The sequence below is a fragment of the Cottoperca gobio genome, chromosome 6 (assembly GCF_900634415.1).
Source record: "Cottoperca gobio chromosome 6, fCotGob3.1, whole genome shotgun sequence".
Lineage (NCBI taxonomy): Eukaryota > Metazoa > Chordata > Actinopteri > Perciformes > Bovichtidae > Cottoperca > Cottoperca gobio.
In genome coordinates, this window is record NC_041360.1 from 14,152,031 (window position 1) to 14,176,876 (window position 24,846).

Below are 24,846 nucleotides of genomic sequence, written 5' to 3' on the forward strand. Positions count from 1 at the left end.
CTTTCTTGTAAAAAGTCCAGTCTAATTGATAAAGCCTTTGTTGTCATGAGTTTATTAACTGGTGGGGAATGTTCTTTATCCTGGCATTCCTACTGAAAATCATGTTTTTGCTGATGGTCATTGGTTTAACTTCTCATCTTTCTGCAGTGATGTTGAAGCGAACCCTAGGATGTGTCAGTACACCGTGACATCCCTGTTTGCTGAGCATAGTTACACATGCAACATAGCACTATTCTGATCACACCCAACCACAAATCCCACCTGTCAGTGAAACCCAGCGTGGTCAGAAGTAAAACAGACTTGAAACGCTGCTTTTCATCCTGGTATTAAGTTATACCTAATTATTTGCTACTACTAGGCAGTGAAGAAACTAACATTTAGAGAGCTTCCCTTACTCCGGGAAGCTCTACAAGTTGTGCCTGCTCCCAAGGGAGCCAAATCAACTGCACAGATGTGACAATAAAAAGGAGCACCTACAGGTCATAACAATACAACACTTTTATTGTGAATATATTATATTTGCACAATAATCAACACCATGTTATAAACATTTTTCTTTTCTTTCATTTTCTCTTTTATACAGTAAATAGTATAAGTGTACAAATGTATACAAAATGTATTCAGGCTAGTCAAGTTCCACAAAAGAGTAATTCATGTACAGTATTAAAGCACAATCAGATATCGGAGGGACACGCACATGCCTGCACAAAGACACGGGACCCCCGGGGTAAAACACGTCAACACGCGACTTTGATAGACAGGCATAACCTGAACACTTAACAAGGTCACCATGAAGGCTAGGTGGAGAGAACTCTACTTTAGTTAAAATAGCTACAAATAAAGGAAAACTTAAACACTTGATCCTTATGATTTATGGTAATGTCAGGCAATGCACAATTGCCACTGGTAGTGTATTCTCAAAGTTCTCTCCAACAGACCCTGATGCTGATCATAGGCATAGACAGCGTTCAAACACAGAACAAGCTCATCCCATGACATTGCAGCATTTCGACACTGAGCCTTCAGCGTCTGCTTCACAGCACTTATAGAGCAATACAAACAGGAAACAAGCATAAGGAGGAATACAGCAAGGAGAAGAAAACAAAGAAACAGTCATTTTGATATGCTCATCTCATTCACAAGTCATCTTGGCTCCTGAGTCTGGTGATCCAGAGAGGGAACAGAAACAGCACTAATAAAGAGAGGTGTTGGAACACAAAGCTCAAGTATGGTTTAGGTTTGTTTTGATCATGGAGGAAAATTATATTCCTTTCCCATAATCAAAATCACTGTTTGTTTCTACTGTTGTCTGGGTCACATCAATTAGAATAACTGCAGCCAATTTGGCTCATTTCACAACATATTACTGCAAGGGCTACCCGCTCTGCTATACTGCAGCAAGCATTAGCATAGAAACATACATATTAAGAATACAACTCTGATTCGTTATTTCATTCATATAACAGACTGATTGAGCTACTATGTAGGCACTGGGAATTTGATGCATCAAATTGAAGACAACCAAAGCTGTCAGACCAAGTAGGCTACAAACATATTTGAGATTGTAATATCCTAATAGATTTTGATTCACATGAGGTACATACGATATCTATCTAATCTATCTATCTATCTATCTATCTATCTATCTATCTATCTATCTATCTATCTATCTATCTATCTATCTATCTATCTATCTATCTATCTATCTATCTATCTATCTATCTATCTATCTATCTATCTATCTAGCGAGCTAGATAGCTAACGTCATAACTTGAATACACCCATATCTGAGGAATCTCTTAAAATAAACTGGCCTGCAGATTCTCTGTAGTAGGGTTGTGTGTATCTGTGAACCTTGGTACTGTGTGGAGCTTTGGTGTCAGAGTACTAGTGCTGTCTTTAGCTCTGTACTGAGCACATGCTGCTACAATACAACACCTAGCTAGTCACGTAATGCTTGTTGATTTTGAGTACAAAAAAATAAATAGGTAATAGGTAGGGTACAGTACATTTAAAAAACACTTAAACAAAAGGGATATAGTTGCACTGGTTGCCAAAAATAAACAATCATTGAAGCATAATGATTCATACGCAATAAATAAGCAACAAACAATATCGACAACTACACAAATCAACGCTGTCAGTGAACATACAGTCTTTGAATGATATTTAGTTGGCAAAGTGGGACTCTTCAACCTCTGCTAAATAAATCAAAGAAACAAATGAGGCAGAATTAAAGGGTTTGGTTAGCTCTTACTCTTGCACCATAAGAGAGTATTAAGGAGTATATCATGGAAATGAGTGCAGCTGAGCACAGTAAATGTGTCTCTATTTTTGAAAATGACAAGGAGGAAATAATTGAGCACCCTTTGGCATTGAAAAATGATACTGTCATCAGAAAACATGTCTTGTTGCAAATATTCTGCATACATCCTGGATGCCATTACTGGAGTGTCTTCTGGGCTCTTGTGGGATACGATGACGATAAGTGTGTGTGTGTGTGTGTGTGTGTGTGTGTGTGTGTGGGGGTCATGAGTGTTGTGAAGATGTGATGAGCCACAGCAGCAGTAGTTGGAGCCCAAGCATTTGCCAAAGACACGGGCTTAGGCAGGTCCCTCCTCCACAATCAGAATCATCTTCCTGTTGGACAAATCAGTTGTTAATTAATCAGATAAACAGTCCTCTCCTACATCTAGTAGCTCTACTACGACTACCACCATCAGTACTACTTTTGCTACAAACAATATGAAGCAGTTTATAAGAAGATCAATATCACTCTTATATCTGTCATCTCATATCATATAATTATAAAGCTGGAACCAGGAGATGCTAAGCTTAGCTTAGCAAAATGATTGAAAACAGGGAGCTAGCCTGGCTCTTTTCAAAATCAAAATGAACTATTCATTTAAATGCTCTGCTGCAGTTATAGAGGTGTTCTGCACTAAGCTGGTTCGAGTCCTATTTATCTGAGCGATCTCAATTTGTATGTGTTAACGATAAATCCTCCATGACAGCCAAAGTCAGTCTTGGAGTTCCGCAGGGTTCTGTACTTGGACCGCTTCTATTCACCTTATATATGCTTCCTTTGGGCAATATTATAAGGAACCACTCTATAAACTTTCATTGTTATGCAGATGATACCCAATTATATCTATCAATTAAACCAGACGAAAACAATCAATTGGCTAAACTTCAAGCATGCCTTAAGGACATAAAAAAGGAATCTTGGCGTCATCTTTGATCAGGATCTGTCTTTTAACTTCCACATAAAACAAATCTCAAGGACTGCCTTCTTTCATCTACGTAACGTTGCAAAAATAAGACACATCCTGTCTCAAAATAATGCAGAAAAACTAGTCCATGCATTTGTTACTTCAAGGCTGGATTACTGCAACTCATTGTTATCAGGTTGTCCCAAAAAGTCGCTTAAGACTCAGTTGATCCAAAATGTATTGACAAGAACTAGGAAACAGGATCATATTACTCCTGTATTAGCTGCTCTGCACTGGCTCCCGGTAAAATACAGAATAGAATTCAAAATCCTTCTCCTGACTTACAAAGCAATTAATGGTCAGGCTCCAGCATATCTTAAAGATCTCATAGTACCTTATAAACCAACTAGAGCATTACGCTCCCAGACTGCAGGGTTACTTGTGGTTCCTAGAGTCTCTAAGAGTACAATGGGAGCCAGAGCCTTCAGCTATCAAGCTCCTCTCCAGTGGAACCAGCTCCCAGTTTGTGTTTGGGAGACACCCTCTCCACATTTAAGAGCAGGCTAAAGACTTTCCTTTTTGATAAAGCTTATAGTTAGGGCTGGCTCAGGTTTGCCTTGGATCAGCCTCTAGTTATGCTGCTATAGGCTTAGACTGGTGGGGGACACCTCCCTGCTCTCCTCCTTCTCTTCCTCTCTCCTCCCCTCCCTCTCTTCTTCTCCCTCTCTATCTGTATGCATTTATGTTACTAACTCATCATCCGGGGTATCATGCCCAGAGTTTCTGTGTCTCATGTGGCAAGTTGCCACTGATAAAGTTTACGTCAGGATCAGGAATTGTGGCTGCGCCTGCTGCCCTGGTCCTGCTGGACACCAGGAAACCTTTTTGACATTTTCCTGGATTCATCCAAACTTTATCTTTTTCAACATCATTTCTGTCAAATGTTGTATTTGTACTATGTTGTTTATCCTGTACACACGACATCTATTGCACGTCTGTCCGTCCTGGGAGAGGGATCCCTCCTCAGTTGCTCTCCCTGAGGTTTCTTCCATTTTTCCCCCTTTAATTATGGGGTTTCTTTTAGGAAGTTTTTCCTTGTGCGATGTGAGGGTCTAAGGACAGAGGGTGTCGTAACCTGTACAGTCTGTAAAGCACACTGAGACAAATGTATAATTTGTGATATTGGGCTATACAAATAAATTTGATTTGATTTGATTTGATTCTGGACCTCATTGTGATTGTTGTGCATGTATGAGTATGTGCATGCTCATGTCTGTATGTGATGGGAATATTCAGGATATCCGTGCATGCCAAAGGCCTAGGAGAAAGAGGTGGGAGTCTACTGTATTCAAAGGGCAGGAAACACACGTGGAGCTTCCTCTGTTTACTCTAGTGACAAAATGGACTGGCTGGGACATAAACTGTCTTCCTATGAGGAGCTCAGCCAAAAGTAATGGGACAGATGGAAAGAGGAAAAGGGACGTGGCCTACTTTTACTGTTCATCTACTTCCTCAGCTATTCCTCCCCTTCCCTTTGCTTCTCAACACCGCCTCTCCACAATATAAAAATGCACATAAATGAGTGGTCTGTTATGCATGTGATCTATGCCTTTAGAACACAATGAATGTCTGAGTTCACAAAGATATGGGAAATCATTTTCCAAATATTTAGACGTCTTATGAACTGTTGGGTGGTGATGCGATAATCTCACACACAAGTTATCCAATTTGCTCCTTTGTTTTAATAATAAAGCGCAAATGGTACAATTGGTTAATGTGAACTAAATTTGATCTCTTCAAGGGAATCTAACAAAGCCCGTTTCCTACTGTATGAGGTCTGAATATTGCATTGCAATCGTTAAACCTAAAAGGCTGAAAGAGTTTGAGGCAAAATACATCAACAAGTGCTAATATATTTGGTTGACAAAGCATTTAGTAATTCTAAATAAAAATATTATGGCTGCAGATATATATATATATATATATATATATATATATATACTTAGTTTTGTGCTGCTATTATTGAATAGTGGTGGTGTGATGCTATTATATTAAATTGGTTTAACACATTTAACTGCCAAGATACAATCTGCTCGCCATCTGTTGGTGTAAAAAACAGAGAAAAAAACAAAAAACAAGAAGCCAAAGAAAGATGTAGCATTCTGTTAGGGAAATCGGCATGCAACAAATAAATACATCATTATCCACCAACTGTTTGTTATTACAGTGTGTTATTCACTTAATACTAGTGGGCCATTTCCTTCTCAAATTATTTAAATGTGTATGAAAAAACTTTTAAATGGTAAATGCAACATCAAATATTTAAACATATGGAATCAATGTGTACATGTAAAGGTATATCAGCCTGAATAAACAACCATAACACCATCAAGCTTTAGGTGGGTTAGAGTCTGGAGTCAATGTTACTGGGATGGATTGTGCTTGAATGGTTGTGAGTTATCATCCAGCAAATATTTCATAAGAAATATTAAGAATCTAATTTAATTTCAAACCAAGCTTTGAAATACCGGATTTTCACTTAACAGGCACTTTGGGATTGCCCAGGAACAGTAAAAATCATAGTGGTTAATACATTTGCATGGAGTTGTGTGAGGGCACTGACCCTGAAGTGAGCACCAGAAACAACAAGAGAAGTGTGGGGCTCAATGTAGAACCTCTGCTGATTGGGCACAAGGGCTCATCCTACCAGACAAGAGCAGCAGCCGTTGGGATGCAAAATCATAAAACAGGAATGACAGATGATGAGTGAGAAGATCAGATAAAGCGAGATAAAAAAAAATTGACAATCAATTGCATGCAAGATTCATTAGATAAAAATGATTAGAAATTGATAAATGAAAGAATGAATAAATCAAGGATGGATCAGTGGGAAATATAAAGCAGGGCTTTGAATCTCTGCAGAACGCTGATGAAAACCAGACCGAATTTATGGGGGCCAACTGTGAAGCCTCACTAATGGAGCTGTTTCCAGCAATGTTTTCTGGACAGAGGCAGATGTGTGGTTGTCTCTTACGTTTTCATTGTTGTCGAAACACACGTCCGGCCCTTTGCGGTATCTAGGATTCTGAGCTAGCTCGCATGGATTAGGACCTTCAGCTGAACAGACACTCTCAGGAAAAAGCGGTTTACCATCAGCAGTCACATTTAACACTTTAAAGAGCAACTTTTCAATGATCTCTTAATTTGACTGCCAAAAAGCAGTTCCAACTCATCAACCCATATTTTATATGGAAAAGGAGATTGAAACACTTTCTTCTCATGAAGACATTTCAATTAATAGTTATCATTAAGCCATGCCATATGTATGTAAAATACAGCTGAATGTGTGTATTGTATGTATGTCAGCATTATTCTGTGCCCTTGTTGTGACTCATGATGTGATCTCTCATGATGACATCTGTACTGTTGCACCAGTAGGAAGCTACATTCATGACACATCTGTCAAACAGATATGCTTAATAAATATACAGTATAAATACACCCATATTGTACATACATACAAACACATTCCTGCCCTTAACCTTAATTCATCTCGATGGCAGCATGCAGCCCAGATGAATGACACAAAGAAATTGAATCTGTGAGTAACGTGAGACATGCTTTCATATGTCGTGCATATGGTTTACTGTTCACCCGTGAACATTCAGCAGGGACCTACTGCAAACTCCTTAGGTGTGTGTCCTTGTATTGAGAGTTTAAAGCCCCCCTGTCATAAGGGTGATGGATGGAGGGCTGGAAAGTAAAAAGGAAGTGTAACTCTATGTTTGATTTTTACGAGTGAAAGGATACAGGGTTGTTCAGCCTGTCGTAGCGGCCTGGGGTCACAGGACAAACACGTTGCCTTGGCATCAGTGATCAGGAACACTAGGTTGGTGTTTGGCAGCTTCTCGGCACGATACATCCTAGAAAGCACACATGGCCAGCTCACATTCTGGTAAACAGTGTATACAGTATTTATACAGTTATATAGCTGTGGTGTAGGTACATCACGCAGCTCCAATTTACATGCAATGACAAATTCTCTGCAATGTATTGCATTTGCATACACACAAGAGAGTTGTGCACATATATACACATTCATAACTCTTCTCTCACCTGGAGATTGGCTTTTTATAGCAGTCATGAAAGTTTCTGTGTCTACAGTCGTTAACATCGTGGAGCAAAGCAACAGACACGTGGGACTCAAAACACCCAGTAATTACAGCCATATTTATCCGCCTCCCACAGCCCAAATTGACACAAAAGGAGGTTAGAGCAAAGTGGATGTGCAGTGGTCCGTAAATGTGTGTATTACTGAGTTTGAAGTATAGCCAGAGAGCGAAGGAAGAAAAACAGATAAAAAAAGCTTTTGTGCTTCCCTCTGCAATTCCGGTCACTGACAGATCAAGGTAATCTGCATCTGATCAGAACTCACCAGAAAGCAGCTGCCTGAAATCAGGCTGGAAAGCAGAAAGAGGCCAGGAAACTAACACTCTTATGGACCCATCCCTGAAGACTATTAAACAGAAGGATGTCCAGGAAGAAGATAGAGCAAGAGGTAAAACATCTTAAATAAAGCGACCCTTTACAGTATGAGTGGATATGAGCCAGTGAAATGGGAGCACAAGTCGATTTGTGCACATATGACAAAACACTCACATACCTGGAACAGTTTCCACAGTCCAGGACACCTGAGTAGGATCTTTCATCATTGTCAAAGAAGTACTGAGTCTGCTCTGTGATGCAGCTTTCCTTAAAAATGGCATCTGGTATGTCATCATCTGCTGACTCCGCTGGAAATAAGAGACAGGTTTAATAAAGAAAGAAACACTGGAAAGGATTAGTGAGAAAGCAGTGGGATTAAAACCTATTAAATGTACAGAGAGGTTGCCAAATTCTCATCTAAATAGGGCTTATGGTTACATTTTACACAATCACAGCTTGTGTTGCTCACCTGCTTCGAGAAGGTTGGGGAACATGAGACCAAAGAAGAGCTGTTGGAGTATCGACCTAGACACAGAGATTGAAAAAAGCAAAATGAGTCACTTGAATGATTCAATAGACTATCTTTAAGTTATATTACATTAAACTACAAAACACTGTTTCATTACAGTCACACATCTGTTTAAGGTTGTGGTTGAGGTTGTGATGTAAATGTCATGGGAGGTATCAGTCATTCTATTTTAAAAGCTGGTTATATTGCAGTTGGACAGTCATAAAGATAGCGATGCAGTATAATGTTGTGTAACTGCTCTTGTCCTTCACTGAACCGGCCAACTTCATCCCTCAACAACATACGAGCCCTCTCCCATATAAACTCCCTATCCCAAAGTACAAATGTACTCCCACTCTAAAACGCACACAAACAGTAGAAGAAACACAGAAACACAAAACAAAAACACAACCTGTACACTCACCAGGCAGCACTGGAGGCCCACCAGCCAATACTGAGCAAGTCTGCAATGGTAGGCTGGAGAAGGACAGGAAAAGAAAGTCGCATAGAGTAAATTCCAAAATAAAGCAGATAGGGATGACAATTCAGTCATGTTTTTTAAAGTTTGGTTGCAGTTTACATCCATGTCTGTCATTCTGTCACCTCATCTTTTTATCCTGTTAGACATGTGTATGAAATTGTAATAATTAGCATTTCAATTATTGAGTTATGGCCATAAATGTGTTTTGTGAGGTCACAGTGACTTTGACCTTTGACCCCCAACATCTAAGCAGCTCAGTCTAAATCAGGGGTCCCCAAACTTTTTCCTGTGAGGGCCACATAACTTTTCCCTTCTCTGATGGGGGCCGGGGTCAGTTTGTAACAGAAAAAGTGTGACGATCGCAGGGGTGCCTAAACGTAAACATTTATTGTTTTCCAGAAAGCCACACATAACCAAATATTAATAACCCTTTCTGGGATCTTCACAGAAAAGAAAGTCAGGAAATAAATAATACTATTTGTGAAATAAATAATAACCAAATAACCCTCTCTGGGTTCTTCACAGAAAAAATTAAGTTTCACTTGTTCCAAAAGCAGCGCAAGTTTCACCTCAAATGCTTTTATGTGAGAATACATGTCGCAAATGAGTTCCCCCTGGCCTTGTAGCTGCAAGTTAAGGCTGTTCAGCATTTCTGTCACGTCTGTTAAAAATGCGAGGTGCCATTTCCATTCTGGGTCGATCAGCTCTGGGACCGTTTTGTCTTTTGAATGAAGAAATGCGTTAATTTCGGGTAGCAGCTCGTAAAAACGCCTCAAAACTCTGCCCCGGCTGAACCATAGGACCTCTGTGTAGTACAGCACATCGCCGTGCGCAGGCTCCAGTTCAGACAGGAATTGTTGGAACTGCCTGTTTAAGTCCCTTTGCTCTGATGAAGTTTATGCATGACACCACAACCTTCATGACAGAATCCCACTTCAACACTTTGCAGCACAGTGCTTGCTGGTGAATTACGCAGTGGACTTGTAACGGGGCGGTGAGACCCCGTTCTTCCATCTCCCGGTTCATGCGTCCTATTAGACCCCGAGACGCGCCCACCATACTAGGAGCCCCGTTAGTCGTGATTTTGGCAAGCTTTGACCAGTCTAGGTCCAACTCTTCCATGGTTTGGCATACTTTGCCGAAAATATCCTCCCCCGCTGTAGTCCCTTTGAGACTTTGGAGGGCTGCCAGCTCCTCGCACATCTCAAAGTTTGCGCTAACTCCACGAATAAAAATGAGCAGCTGCGCTGTGTCTTGCACGTCCGTGCTCTCATCCAGTGCTAATGAAAAAAAGTCTAATTCTTTCGTCTTCTGCTGCAGCTGGGCATATACATTACCCCCGATTTCTTCAATGCGTCTGGTGATTGTACTCGCCGACAGACTCACGGCATTAAAGACATCTTTCTTCTCGGAACACACCTCTTCCGTTTGGCCTTGCAAGTTATCATACTTGTCTTTGTGACGGGATTCATAGTGTCGGCGCAGATTGTATTCTTTGAATACCGCCACCGCCTCTTGACAGATGAGATGACAGATGCATTGAACAAAAAATAATCGTTTGACCACTGCAGGTTAAATACCCTGCATTCTGAATCAATGTTTCTCTTACCTAACCTTTTCGCCATTATTCCGTTCTATTTGACAGGGGCTAGTCTAGGATTCGCGAGGCCAGACTGAAAAAAAAATCATAATGCGTCTCTGGTATTGTTCAGGGGGCCGGGCCAAATGTGGAGGTGGGCCTTATCCGGCCCGCGGGCCTTAGTTTGGGGACCACTGGTCTAAATGGTCGTTTGTCCCAAATTTGAAGAACTTTCCACGGACGGACAACACAAAAACATAATGTTCCGGCCTCGGCAGCTCCCGGCATAAAACAAAAAATGTAATACACAATCACAATATTTGAAACTATCATTTATTTGCTGAGAGAGTGTCTTACCACATAGATGGAGCGGGTTCCTGCTGCAGTCTTGCTGTCTTTCTCTGGGTCGCAGATAGACTGGTAGTCATAGGTCTTGTTGAAGGAGTACAGGGAGGTGTTGACCAGGTTGATCATCAGCACAGGATCCACCTCACCAAAGAACTGACCTATCTAGACTGAGTTCACATACAAACACACAAACAAACACACTGTCAATAAAAGCAGACTCTGCTTGTACAAACAAAACATACAGCTGTCTACTATCTCTCTGACAGGGCTTTATGGACATTCACTGCTGCGCATCAGTAGACTGAACATGTGCATTTACGTGTTTAGACAACCAGGACGAGTACATTCAAATGGCAGCCCATATAGACAGATGGCAATCAACCTTTCACTCTTCCACTTTACTTCTACTGCCATGCCCTTTCATCCTCTGTTCAAGCGGTCTGGATAGGTGGAGAGTGGCGGTGTGCCCCAGACTTCAGACTTCTTACTAATCATATATTAATTATGGTTACAATACATAACTCTTGTTCTACAGTTGCAGACAGACTTCCAATTCTGCATGATCTGAACGGACACTAAATGTATCACACAATGTGAACAAGAGATTGGAGGGTTCTATGTCACATGCTTGCTATGCCGTGGATCAACAATGGATCAAAGACAACAGATGTCCTGACTTGACTGACATGTAATGTTTCCAGACCCACTGAATGTCCTACGACTGACACACAGGGGCCTATAGCAGCCTAAAAGAGTGGAGTTATCGCAGCAGAGCTGACTTCTTTGCATTCACAGGGGACTCACTTCACTACTGCTTCCATGACTGACTAAAACCCATCAGAACCTTCCCTTTGATCCTCCTCCAGTGGCTAGTGCTTTACTTTACCGGAGACATGGATGTACTGCTGTCCTACAGGAACGTCTCACAGTTAACAGGCCATTATCATAACTTAGCTGAGTCATAAACCCTTTATTTGACCTCTTTTTTGTGACTGATGGATCCCTGTGGCAAAGAGGAGCTAGGTATGTAGAAAGGTAGAACAAAGTAAGACTTATGAATGCTAGCAAAGTATTTGATTTAAACTTGTCTGACTATGTGACCACATAAGTTTTATTGTGTGATGTCAACTACTGATCATTTGGAAAAAGAGAGCGGATAAGTGAAGCATACATGGTCATAATAAGGTGAGAAAAAAATGGTTTCCAGGTAACTTACCAGGGTGATATACTCATCCTGGTTGGACATGAGTAGAAATCCGCCATCATCCAGGATCACACAGTCTACGTGCTGTATGGTAAAAAACAAAGATGAAGTTTAAAAAGGCTATATAGATAAATAGATAAACACAAAAAGTTTCACTCAGATTAGATACATTAAACTGCAATGCTGTACCTTGTCATTCCTTAGACAGCCACAGATCTCATCCTTGCACTAAGAGGTAAAACAGCCGGACAAGACATTTGTATTGTACACCAATATATAAAGCTGTCAAAAATTGTATATACAATACAGTGAAACATTATTAACAAAACTTACATTCAGTTTCAGTGTAGCATTTATAAAAATGTTCATCCAGAATGACACATTGAGCTTTACTCCCACCACTACAAAACAAACCACAAAACAGGCAGATTTACAGCTATTGAGACTTGATTGATGTTGCATCACAAGACATTTTGGATTAGCAACTGACTGACCGGCTGGTTTGAGAGTGACTTCGTCAATCGTGACATCCACTGCTTTGCTCACTAGAATACCTGACTCAGAAACAGACTCCCTGCCCTCAGCTGCAACAGAGAAAGGATACACAAGGGAAGAGAAACAATAATTATGGCAATTTAACTTAAATCATGTTTAAAAAAGCTTGGCAGGGTACATTTCAAAATGGGATCACAGTAAAATGGGAATAATCGCTGTCCTTTGTGGGAAATTCCATACATTTCTCTCTGCTCGTAATTTATGTGAGTGGAGTGGAGTATGTAAGGCCAGTACATGTGTTAATCCAGTCAAGTGTAGCTGAAAGCTCGGCTACATTACACTGACGTTTGCCTGTCCTGATGTCTGTTAGAGAGATCAGTGGAGATAACAGGAAGTATACAGGGCAGGAGGGAGGGAGGGGATGAGTGCTGAAAGACACAGCGGGAAAAGGAGAAGGATAAAGAGTGATATCAGAGGCCTGAGAGTGTGATCTTTGCCAGTAGGATTGGGATGACGTCCAAAGGCAAAGAGCAGGATAGGCTCGGTGCCAAACCGCATTGAAGATCCTCAAACATACAAAAGTGCACACACACAGACAGATGTTCAAACCTTTGAGAAAACTTACGGAAATATGGAGCTGTGAAAATATAAACTTCATTGTCCAGGGTCCTTTTGTAGAAGCTGGACTCGTATGTCTCAGGATTTTCAGTCCACTCTTCCCCAGCACTGGAAACATTAATACTGTCATATAATACTGGATACAGAGCATTATATCCATAAAACACCAAGCAAATGTGTCTGATCAACTATTTAAATTTTAATCTATAGCCAAATGTTAGTCATTGAAATAAGAGTCATATCCAATGCACTTAAAATATGTCAAGGTCATGATCCTGTAAAAGCAATAAGTGATTGTATTTCACGTTTTATAGGCGGGAGGAATATGCATTCATCTTCAGCTGGAATATTATATTCTGAGGGAGTAGAATCCCCCAAATGTAGCTTAGATAAAAGTAGCAGCAAGGAAGGAAATTGAGGAAAATGAGCTGCGTTTGGCTGCTGGATGTGTGGATTTGACCCGTGTCCTGTTCTGTCTTGGCAAGCTCTGAGAGTTCAGCTGAAAGTGTATAATCCTCTATGTTCTGGAAAGTAACCCAGTGGAGCAGGTGAGTAAAGCAGCCAAAAGCGCTCAACCTAAGAGCATTACAGTCTGTATCCATTTTCATCTCACACATTTACACCACCAGATATTTGGGCAAAGCTTGCCGGGCTGTTCCGCGACGCCAGCACTAACACGAGAAGAGAAACTGAGTAGAGAGAGGGGAGAGTACCTTCTTGGGTAGACTCTTGTGATTCCTCCATCTGTGGCTACAAACCTGGCCACTATCCCATCCCTGAGAACATGGAAAACAACCAATCAAACATCAAAGCCAATCGCACTGATTAGAAAAAGTGTTTGTGAACTGTGAGACCATTCTGCAGACATGACACAAATTGTGTTATGCCCACAGTCACTTGTCTCTCTATGTGCTAATGTTGAACAGATACTCTGCAGTGTGTTTGCAAGTGTTTGTTCAGATTATTTCAGACAAGTGGACATACCATGAAAGGAAACACACTGATGCAATTATTTTATTTTCCTCTAAAAACAGCATGTCTTGGCAGAGCTTGGTATGGTCGGGCGTGATATGTGTCTTGTGCTCTGCTTTCATCATGTTTCACTAGTTAGACATGATCAAATCACCCAGAGTAGAGACAAAATAATTGAAACTCTGGCTCAGTTACTCAGTAAATTGAGCATGAAATAAGCATCAGCTATTGTAGTAGAGCAATCGCGTGTGCATGCAACACAGATTCCCATATATATGAAGAATTTTTATTTAATAGGCGCCGATAAATAGTTCAAGGTGAAAAGAGCATAAAGATTTGGGACTCACACTGTCTGCTCAATCCAAAGTTTCACCAGTTCAGCTGTCAGACCTGCGTCCAGTATTAGTCGATTCACCAGGGACACATTGCCTGTGGATGCAAGACAAGATACATCTTACACATTACGAACATTACAACGCCATGTTGCTTAGTAGGGAAATATGGCAAGGGAAGCAATGCCAGCCTGTTGTTTACGAATCTTGGCAGGAAAGATGAATACGTTATGCTTTTGGCTCGCGCAAGAGTCAGTACTGATGTGCCACTGAGCAATGCACTTAGCCTAGAATATTCATTTTCAGCAGATATGTTCACTGGCTCGCACTAAGAATACTGAAGAGACAAGTGATTAAGTGTCTGGAGGTGAAAGACAAAGAGCAGGTGTGTTGAGCCAAATCTTTTCCCTGGATAAATGTGAGAGAACATTTTTGATCTCATGGCACTTGTTAGGGAATCATCCAGCTGGGGGACATGTTTTTGTAGGTCTTGTCTGATTGATTATTAGACTGTCAGCAGGAAGAACTTTGTGAAATACTGGCTGTTGAAGCTTTGGGAGAGAAATGATGCCAAGGTATTGAGCTTGAACCCTATTGTCAAGAAAAGTGCCTTTCAAAAAAACCGTTAGCACAGTTTGAGTTCAGCTTCCCTTGAGTCTTGCTTATAATCATGTCCATAACTTTTTTATAAAGACTTAAAACTCAAGAATACATTGTGAGACCATACTGTACAAACAGCAACAGGAAGGGCATTAATGCATCTTTTTATGGCTTGACCTTGGGTTGAAATGGAAAAAGGATACCTAGATCCATTAGCTGGATGATGGTGGTAAGCCCTTCTAGGGGGGAGATCCATTAGATAATGACAAATCAAACATCATGAGTCATTGTCTAGCGTGACAACATCAAGCTTCTAGGAAACTCAGTCGATCGCGCTGATGTCACTCTGCTTCGCAGCGCACTAATCTAATGACTAAAGTAATGCTCTGACCTTCAGATGCTGACCATCGTGGTATCAGAGTGGAAAATATCGGCGTGACTAACAGTAAAACATACCACGCATATACACACAAGCTTCACCCTGTATATTGATTTAGGTGTGGGTCAGTGGTATCATAATACTCGTATGAATACAAACAGCAAACTGACATCACAACGTGTGCAAATGTGTCAAGTGAAATAACAATGACAAAAGATGCATGACTCACATGCATCTGGGATGTTCCTATCAATGTACTGGCTGAAGTCGAGGACAAACTGGGTGTTGTTGAGTGACAACTTCAGCTCTTTGCAGTACTCCCTGAGGAACAGTATTGATCAGTTTCAATCTCAGCCCCTTGTTTGGTCCTGTACAGTGAAAGCGGGGTTGTACAATCGTGTCGGAATCACTCACCTTGGAGCGATGTAGGTGTAACCATACTCATCAAACCTCTCCTGCTGTATGGTTTCCATGGCTTTTGAAAACACAGAAACACTTGGTTATGGCTGATAAGATTAGGGATATAATGTGGATAAAAGTGTGATCTCTATTTATGAGATGATAAAAATGCACTGATATGTGTGCTGTGAGGTGACTACATGATTCCAGAAACACTGTGGATGGTCATATCACATTTTAAGAAATGGACACTAGTAGTGAACACACTCTAGCTGAAAGGCCCCCACCCAAATGCATACACATACGCACAGACGCATAAATTATTGGACAGATATGAGGTTATGGATTAAGGTAGAGAGGGTGGATGAACGTGAACTGGGGAGGCATGAGAGAATAACTGAGGGAGAAATACTTGCCTTCTTGCCCTGTAGTGACCCCAGAGAGACAGAGATGAGGAGAGGAGAAAGTAGGAAAGACAAACAGTGATAACAATCCATTCATCATCAGACAAATGAAGTCATACCTTGGAAAAAATGCTGAAAATAGTAAATATTTCGCGCAGTAAAACACTATCATGCAGTGAAGGAATATTAGAGCAAATAGACAAACTTGATATAGATTGAGAAATGCAGAACAGGAAACGATCAGAGAGGGACTGCAGGAACAGGCATGCAAGGGAACAACATGTAAATACAATATACAGTAGTAATCAAGAAGATTCCCTCCACCCTGGCTCTGGATTTCATTTAAAATAGTATCTGGTAAATATTATCTCATAAATGACATGACAGGCATGGACGGCCATCATTCACTGGTCTCTTCAAATGATGACATTTTGGACATTGCCTTTAAAAAATATTGAGTCGTGTGGCGCAGTCTGCGAAAAAAATTACGAAGTGCTGAGTTTCCTCTGGGTCATGGAAATCTGGTGCAAGATGAAACAATGTCCTTCACATAAAACATAACTGGCAGATTCATTGTCCCTCTGTCTCTATAGACTGGGCAGGGTGTCTCTATGTCCAATTGCTTTCCACACCATACATTCTTTCACTTCTTTCTTGCTCTTTACTTTTCTGTCACCATCTCTTCAACCCCAGCATTAGGTCATTCATTCAACGCATGCAGCATTTCTGCCATATGGATGAAAAATTGTTCATCCATCACACCCTTGACTAAGGACCCTCCATAATGTATAAGGAGGACATGTGGATGCAGGAACCACCTACTGCAGGAAAGTGGTGGGTCGAGATATTGGTGGTCTGGCTCCAGTGTGAAACTCTATATGGCTGTACAGAGAACTTTGGAGTAGTCTGTGGCAGCAAGGCATGGTGTGTTACTTTCTTTAACAGGCCTGTAAACGTTCTGACAGTCTTTATGGCACAATGACAGACTCGTTATTGCAGAGAGTGAGTGATACAGAGGCCGAAAAAACTCAGTCAAAATCTCATCTGTTGGAATAACTGCACCATTAGCCGTTTATGCTTAGTGGTGTCACATCAAAGTTATGAAAAATCCACTCAAACCAGATGGCTTTGTGTTGATTCTGATGGTTTTCTTTCTTCCAATTATATCCCTTGATCAAAGCATCTATCCACCCATGCATCTATAAAGTCATGATTAAGCATTCATACCTCAGAGTCCATCCAGCTATATGTAATCATGCAACAAACATGCTTATGCAGTGGAAGAGCATCACATGGCAAGAGTAAGACAGATGACACAGAAGTAGTGAGTACTTGCCCCAAGAAGAAGCTGTAAGATTCCAGCGTGGAAGCAGGAAAAGAGAAATGAACTTGCATCAGAATCAACATTGAAATAATAGTTTGAAGAGTGTACAGTATGTGCGTGTATGAAAGAGTTGTGTCCTTGTGATTATTAGCTATGTTCTGAGTTGTAAGGAGAAGCAGCCAGAGTGTATCATACAGCGAGACAGCCTTGAGAGCACAAACAGAGCGACAAAAGAAAATAAATAAGCTGAAGAAAAATAAAAAAGGGCGGAGGGGAGAGGCATATTAGGGGGAATAAAGAGAACGAGTCAAGGACAGGTATACAGATTAGACAGAGAGACGGACAGAGAAAACAATCAGAGCCTGTCTGCTTTAGGTAGCCTGTTACCCAGTGACAGATTCAGGGAAGTAAAAATTGAAGGAGAGGGAGGTAATGAGATGGAATTGGCCACTAAAACATAGCGAAAAGTGCAGAAGAAGGAGAAAAATAAGTTTGGTAGGAACAGCGATAATGAGTAGGGAGAGGAGGCGAGGGAAGTATCATCTTATCCTAACCCAGAAAGAGGGCAAGAAGAGGGGAGTAAATAACGAGAGAAGAGCAAAATGGAGATGAGATCAAAAGAGCTAGTGCTTGGGCTGGGTGTGGGAGAAGGAAAGCATGTGGATGAATATGTGTGGGAGTGCGGGGCGACTGACCAGTGGGTTACACTACAAAAGAAAAGCACCGTGGGGATCCGCTGATCTGAGCAGCAAATACAAAGGAGTGGTTGTGGTTCCAGCTAGGAGCGAGTAATACAAAGCAAGAGGAGATACTGAAGAGTACAACCCAAAGAAAGTATGCATGGGAGTTGAGTTGTGAGACACCACCTACATTTAATCTGATTTGATTTCTTTGCAAATACTGTTTATCATGAAGGTGTACGCTGTACTTACACATATCTTTTTTCATGTCATCCCCCAGTTTTGCTTGAATGAAGTGTTCACTGTATTTAGGCAGAGCAAGAGCCAGGCTGTAGAAAAAGACAATCACACTAATGTTGTGCTCGGAGGTCATTTGAATGAGTTATTTGTTTTAGGAAGCTGAAACTTAAAGGTCATTCAAAGCATTCGATGTTTTCCTAAATGCTCTGTGAAGTGTTTTTAAAAACTTAGCAGTTGCATGTGATTATGGTAATTTATACAAATCAAGAGCAAAAAGACACAACTAATTAAGGTTTCCATGTTTTCTGCATGTTGAGTGAAAAGCAAAAACAATCTCTTAAATGTATTTCATATTAACCAAGCAGAGCCCGCTGTTAGAAACAAGAGAGTGACCCCTGTTGGCTTAAGTAGTGTCCTCCATCAGCTGGAGTGCTAGTGGCTGTGAATTGTCTTAAGTGACAGAGACAGGTTAATGAACCATAAAGGCTTATTACAAAAAATTGCTGAGATGGCTTACCTGTAATCTGTTCCATTGACCGGTGCGAACGTGTAGGTCCTGACTCCTCGATCTATGTACCTCTGCCAATGATAGATGATAAGACACAGACACTGGCATTCAGAATGTGTTCGCAATAGTAATGTAAGTAGTGCTCATTGTTGTATTGTTTAAGACACATTCCAGGACATATTCAGTATTTTTTTAAATAATGAAAATATGTAAAAAAATCACAATTAAAAAACATTTTTATTAAATCTGAGTAAAAAACAAAATTATAACTAGACAATTTTCAGCTCAAACAAGGAAGTCTGACACACAATCGTCAGCTCCTTTATGTTGTATCTCTAAATTACTGCAAACAACAATGTGAACAATGTCTTCTTGCAGGAAACATGACATCTTTCAATATGTCGGAACATAAAATCCAATTGGAAAATATAAGGTTTGCATCTTTTAGAAAAATCTGATAGTCTGTGAAAAATCTGATAATAAATATTAAACTTATATAAAATATTAAGCTTCAATATGTTAATGAATTAGCTGAATTACTTAATTGTAGTGACAAAAGTATATTGATATTTCTTCACTGACAATATATTGATATTTCACTTCCTCTACTTTATAATGTCTGTCAACACCTGCATAGGCATGGTAGGACGCCTCAACGAAAGCATCAAAACAAATGTAAAGTTCCTCAACCTGCTAATGTGTAACATGTTAAGCCCCTTCCAGTATTTTCTCTTACCTCATCCTGAGTTTTCACCAGAGTGTTAATGGTACGTTCACCTGTCTCACCATCAATCATCATTTTCCTGATCTATAGGGAGAGATGAACAAACAGACAGTATATATAAACTGTAGTTCGAGCGTTACTGGATCTGATTCACTGAGTCTCAGCTGATTTGAAAACATTATGTCTCATAACCTCATGCTAACAAGTTAGGGACACCAAGTAAATCACTTGCAGGGGCTTGTCATGATAGCTTTATGAGGAGACATGAGACATATGCACCTGAAAACCTGCCTGGATGTATATCCTCCTCTGAACCTTTGCTGTGAGTGTGCGTGTGTGTGCCTGTGTGTGTGTGTGTGTGTATGTGTATATGTGTGTGTGTGTCTGTGTGTGTTTGTGTGTATGGTGGGGGGGGGATTTCAATCTATCTGCACACTCTAACCTCCACTTTGATGTCATTCTCCAGCTCAGCATCCAGGAAGTCTAGGGTAACAGGTTCCTGGAATTTAGGATTCTGGGGAAAAGGATGAAATGTGACACAATTTAAGAATATTACACATACACAAACCCGATGACAGCATAACAGGAATGATGTGAACAAAAAAAAGAACTGTCGCTGGAAGCAAGGTTTATTATGTAATAACCCTCTTTAATATCTCGCGATCTAAAGCCTGATGAGTTGATGGAGTAAAATGTCATAAAAGTTCCATGTTACGATTGTTATTCAGAAATGGGTTCTTACTGTGGCAATCAGCCAAAGAGAAGAATATGCCCTGCTTCTTAGTCCTGGCATTGAAATGAATAACGTAGTTGACTTTAATTATTTGAGCCACAACGTTCTTTTGTAATTCAGGAGCAATGCCAATCAGTTTCCTTAACACATGACTTCAATCAAATCCATGGTATGAAAAAATAGAGGGTACCATATGGCAACATTTTGACAACATATCTGTGACACCAGACACAGCTGAATCAGATTTGATACAAAGTGACACTGGACCCTATTAATGTCCTCTCTTAAAAACCCAATACGTCTGAGTGGCTTTATGGTGGTATAAAATGGTAGCAGTAATCTAGTGCTTCTCTATAAAACAGCCGTACATGGAATCTGATACAAGGCTGTCCTCCACAGCCTTTATTCACTCTGTGACTCAAAATGTGGGGTGATGTGGTGAGAGCATATTAGAGTTCCCTACAAAGTTTCTTGTTTTTATGTTGACATATGCGAGCAGTGAGTCTAACATTCAAAATATATATATATATATATATATATATATATATATATATATATATATATATATATATATGTATAAACAGTATATGCATTTCAACGTTGAAGGAAGATCATTGGGAATAGTTCAATGTAAAAATAAGGTAAAGTGTGAATCAGTACATGGACAAGAAAAACAATAAACAAAATATTCAATCAATTAAAAAGCCTGAGTTGAGTTCCTTACATTTGATGGTAAGTTAAATGAAATGAAGCAGCAAAGAAAGATGATGAAGATGAAGATGAAGCATCTCAACATGAAAATGAGAAAAGAAAGAATAAAAGATCAAGAGGTACAACACTGAATCAAACATCAAACATACACAAAAAAACAGAAGAGAATATGAAGAGAGCCAAAAACGGGAACATGGGAGGGTGTGAACAGCAAAGGGAAAAAAATCAAATGTGAAATAAGAAGTGAGAAAAGAAGAGCAACACGATTAAAAAGAGAGAGTAAGAGAATACTGTATGTCAGCAAGAGACTTGCTGAGGTGAGCTCGGGTGGGAGATCAAAATAAAAAGGTAATGAATATGAAATATGTACAAACATAATCAAATACAGAGTGCCACTGCAGAGACAGAGGGAGAGACGAGGGAGATGTTCAAAGGGCTGAAGGTCAGCATCACTATTCACTCGATCTCCCATTTGGCTGATTCACTGAGACAATGATTGACAGGCTATTCCTAAACCTTACACACACACACACGCACACACACACACACACACACACACACACACAGTACAGAGGCTTGATGGGAAAAAAGTAATAATAACATTGCTGTGTTGCTTGAATACACATTATCAGTAATATCGGCTTCGAAACTTAGACTGTATGTGAGAAGTGGACATAGCTACTGTGATGTCACCCATCTGTCTGTGTACTGCCTTTTTGAAGTTTGGTATTTTGGCTGTTGCCATCTTTGTTTTTTTGGAACCAGAAATTTCCCAAACTGAACACTGACCAAGAAATTTTGGGTTACCAAAATGTTACAATTAATTTTCATAAACTGAAAACCCACTGTAAATGGATTAAAGCACGGACAACACCTAGACCTGCCAATCGCAAGGTAGCTGCTTTATTGTGTAGGTAACTCTAAATGAAACCCTAATTTACAAACATTATGCTGTATTGAAGAAGACTTGAAGCTAGTGATTGAGACAATAAACTCATGCATACAATGTTTACTGAGGTTTTAAATCAAGTGAGAAGAGACGCAATCAGACTTTTGCAACCAGTAGAGTCGTCGCCCCCTGCTGGACATTATAAAGTATGCAAGTTAAAGGCACTTTGGCATTGCCTTTACTTTTCAGTACCCAAGATTGCCGCTTGGCTAACAAGCTTATTCTCACTACAATCTTCCTCTTCAAACTGTATTTTCTGTTGTAGCCACATACGCAAGCTGCACTTCTAAAATCTAAGAGCAACAAGGAATGTGTACATGGAAAGAGGAGACAAAAGCTGCCAACAACACCTGTAGATCTATATGACTGCTACTATATCTATTAATAATGATATCTATGAGACTACACTCTAGAAAACTCTACATTGCTACCTTTAGGAACTACAATCTACAATCTACAGTACTTCTACTTTGTCTCACCTCGTGAAAAGTGACAGCATATTTATTATTGAGCCTGAGCTTCCTGTTACGAATCCTTTTCTAGGAAAGTTATGAAAAGATGCACAGTGATGAATTTTGGTGTTTTAAAAAATTTCCCAGTGTGGTAGGGGGGCTGTGGGTTTCAATGTCCCTAAAAAAAATACATGATTTCAAATACATACAGTGTGTCACTCCCAGCTGCAACGAGAGAGACAGAGAGAGACAGAGAGAGAGAGACAGAGAGAGAGAGACAGAGAGAGAGAGAGAGAGAGAGAGAGAGAGAGAGAGAGAGAGAGAGAGAGAGAGAGAGAGAGACAGAGAGAAGAGAGAGAGACAGAGAGACAGAGAGAGAGAGAGAGAGAAGAGAGAGAGAGAGAGAGAGAGACAGAGAGAGAGAGACAGAGAGAGAGAGAGAGAGACAGAGAGAAAGAGAGAGAGACAGAGAGACAGAGAGAGAGAGAGATAGAGAGAGAGAGAGAGAGAGAGAGAGAGAGACAGAGAGAGAGAGAGAAGAGACAGAGAGAGACAGAGAGAGATAGAGAGAGAGAGAGAGAGAGAGAGAGAGAGAGAGAGAGAGACATGCAGCTCTGCAATATTTGCACATTATAGACATTTATAAATATGCTGCATGCCTATCTACCCATAAACTACTTAACAACACTATTACCATATTTGTCCCCTTTATTTTTTCTCCACTAGTCTCTGTACAAGTAACATCTCTTTTCAGGTAACTATCAGGAGCATAGAGTCATATTTACAAATAATGGAACTTTGACTACATGTAAATGACCACGCCAATAAGGGAAATTAAATGAGAATTAGAATAGTTAGATCCATAAGTGATTGTCTTGGTGGATTAGATTGTGGAGAGTTGTGGATTGATTGACAGAATATAAGTGCGCACCCCCCCCCTCCCCCACCTGTTTCAGATCCAGTGAGGGGCCGCACTGAACATCATGATCCCCAAACACAGAACTCAGTCCTGGGCAGCACATGGTCACTGTGCAGCCTGTCCTCCTCCCTCACCCCGAGCTGAAGGGAGTGGGCTGGAACCTTTGGGGTCATGGCTAATTCCTACCACTTTGCATCTTAATACCTGCCAGTGGCTAGAAGTCCTGCAGAAATGTATTCAAGGAGTTGTATGACGAAGTCAGGCAGCATACAATTGACATGGTACCATTTGGAGTTTTGGAGGAACTGCTGGATAATTCCTTCAAATTTCAATGAGCCTTGTTGTAATCATACTTAAAGTTGTTATGAAATCAAAAATACTCATTTGAATTGGCCCAAAGTAAGCTAGTACAGTAAAGGCTACCCTCCAATTAACATATTACTTTTTTTATGTTACAAATTTTAATCTACATAAATAAATAAACACAAACAGCGATAGCATGATTTATACCGATGGTGGAACAAATTAAATTATATTCTGGGGTGTACTTTAAAACACATTATCTCTACTATAGCTCTTTTCATCCTTCATTCTTAAACATATATGCCAGTTCGCTGCCAAGTCTACATATCTATTTTATCTCACATGGTAATGAGTGACCTTCTAGCCGACATCTGAGGACTGATGATATCAATTCATAGTCTAACTGGAGAATTAATTGTTTATACGAAGATTGATGAAGGGAAGGTACATAGAAAAGTTTGAAAATAACTTACACCACCTGCATAATATTAATTGAGCCCAAGCAGTTATTGTGTAACGATGTGGAATAGTCAGAATATAATAGTGTGCTTGAAGACATGAAGTGATGCGTAGGGCCACATGCCATACCTTTGGCTGGAGATTAGGGTGCAGCAGGACGTATCCATTGGGATCAATGGCAAAGTAGTATCCGTTTGGACCAATCTGAAGAAGAAAATGAACAGTGGAGTGGGAAATTCTTTTTTTGTGTCCAAAAACCACATGATGCCTGTACATATAGAGTATAATGGTAAAACAACTGGTAATGGGTGTTAAAGGGGTGTAAAAGAAGGGCAAAACCCACAGTATAACATGCAACACAGGGGTTGTCATTAACGGCAAGGAGGTTTTTTTTATTCATGTATGATTTTATGTAGGAGTTATAAAAAACAACACATCTAATGGAATCCCATCACTCGGTAATTGCACCAGAGAGAATAGTCACAACTGTTTTGCTTTGAAACATGTATTTGTCAGCGTGCATATGATCACATATGGATGTTAAACTCACTGTGAAGCGCGGTGTGAGCATCTTGATGTCATCCAGAGACACGTCAATCCCCATTACGCCAAGGATCAACTGATTATGGTGCTGAAAAACAGAAAAGGATGAGAGAAGAAAAAAACACCTCCTGACTCCACTCATCATGTGCTTAAGCATTTAATAACTGTACCTCGCCATTCCTGTCATCTTTGGTCTTTGTTTTATTGAAGACAGGTAGTGTTCCAGTGATGACCAGACCCAGTTCCTAATTGAGAGCCAAGCAAATGCACTTTTCAACTCAGGAA

At 40.2% G+C, this 24,846-nt stretch overlaps 1 protein-coding gene across 2 annotated transcripts in view; it reads right to left on the reverse strand.

Moving 5' to 3' along the window:
• Nucleotides 1-480: 480 nt before the first annotated feature.
• Nucleotides 481-24,846, reverse strand: part of LOC115009736 (voltage-dependent calcium channel subunit alpha-2/delta-1) — a 64,911-nt gene continuing 40,545 nt past the window's right edge. Inside the window, exons 16-41 of one of the 2 annotated variants that reach the window (XM_029433933.1) lie at nt 24,732-24,806; nt 24,569-24,649; nt 24,148-24,222; nt 19,935-20,006; nt 19,505-19,576; nt 18,778-18,839; nt 18,273-18,349; nt 17,353-17,364; nt 16,029-16,037; nt 15,628-15,688; nt 15,443-15,534; nt 14,250-14,331; nt 13,644-13,706; nt 12,938-13,038; nt 12,312-12,401; nt 12,151-12,218; nt 12,007-12,045; nt 11,830-11,901; nt 10,623-10,775; nt 8,630-8,682; nt 8,167-8,222; nt 7,876-8,005; nt 7,023-7,135; nt 6,247-6,329; nt 5,836-5,915; nt 481-2,640 (exon numbers count right to left, since the gene is read on the reverse strand). In XM_029433933.1, coding sequence (XP_029289793.1) covers nt 2,604-2,640; nt 5,836-5,915; nt 6,247-6,329; nt 7,023-7,135; nt 7,876-8,005; nt 8,167-8,222; nt 8,630-8,682; nt 10,623-10,775; nt 11,830-11,901; nt 12,007-12,045; nt 12,151-12,218; nt 12,312-12,401; nt 12,938-13,038; nt 13,644-13,706; nt 14,250-14,331; nt 15,443-15,534; nt 15,628-15,688; nt 16,029-16,037; nt 17,353-17,364; nt 18,273-18,349; nt 18,778-18,839; nt 19,505-19,576; nt 19,935-20,006; nt 24,148-24,222; nt 24,569-24,649; nt 24,732-24,806 — 1,908 coding nt within the window. In that variant the 3' untranslated portion in view covers nt 481-2,603. The remainder of the gene's footprint in view (nt 2,641-5,835; nt 5,916-6,246; nt 6,330-7,022; nt 7,136-7,875; nt 8,006-8,166; nt 8,223-8,629; nt 8,683-10,622; nt 10,776-11,829; nt 11,902-12,006; nt 12,046-12,150; nt 12,219-12,311; nt 12,402-12,937; nt 13,039-13,643; nt 13,707-14,249; nt 14,332-15,442; nt 15,535-15,627; nt 15,689-16,028; nt 16,038-17,352; nt 17,365-18,272; nt 18,350-18,777; nt 18,840-19,504; nt 19,577-19,934; nt 20,007-24,147; nt 24,223-24,568; nt 24,650-24,731; nt 24,807-24,846) is intronic. The other variant, XM_029433934.1, reaches the window with a different exon arrangement.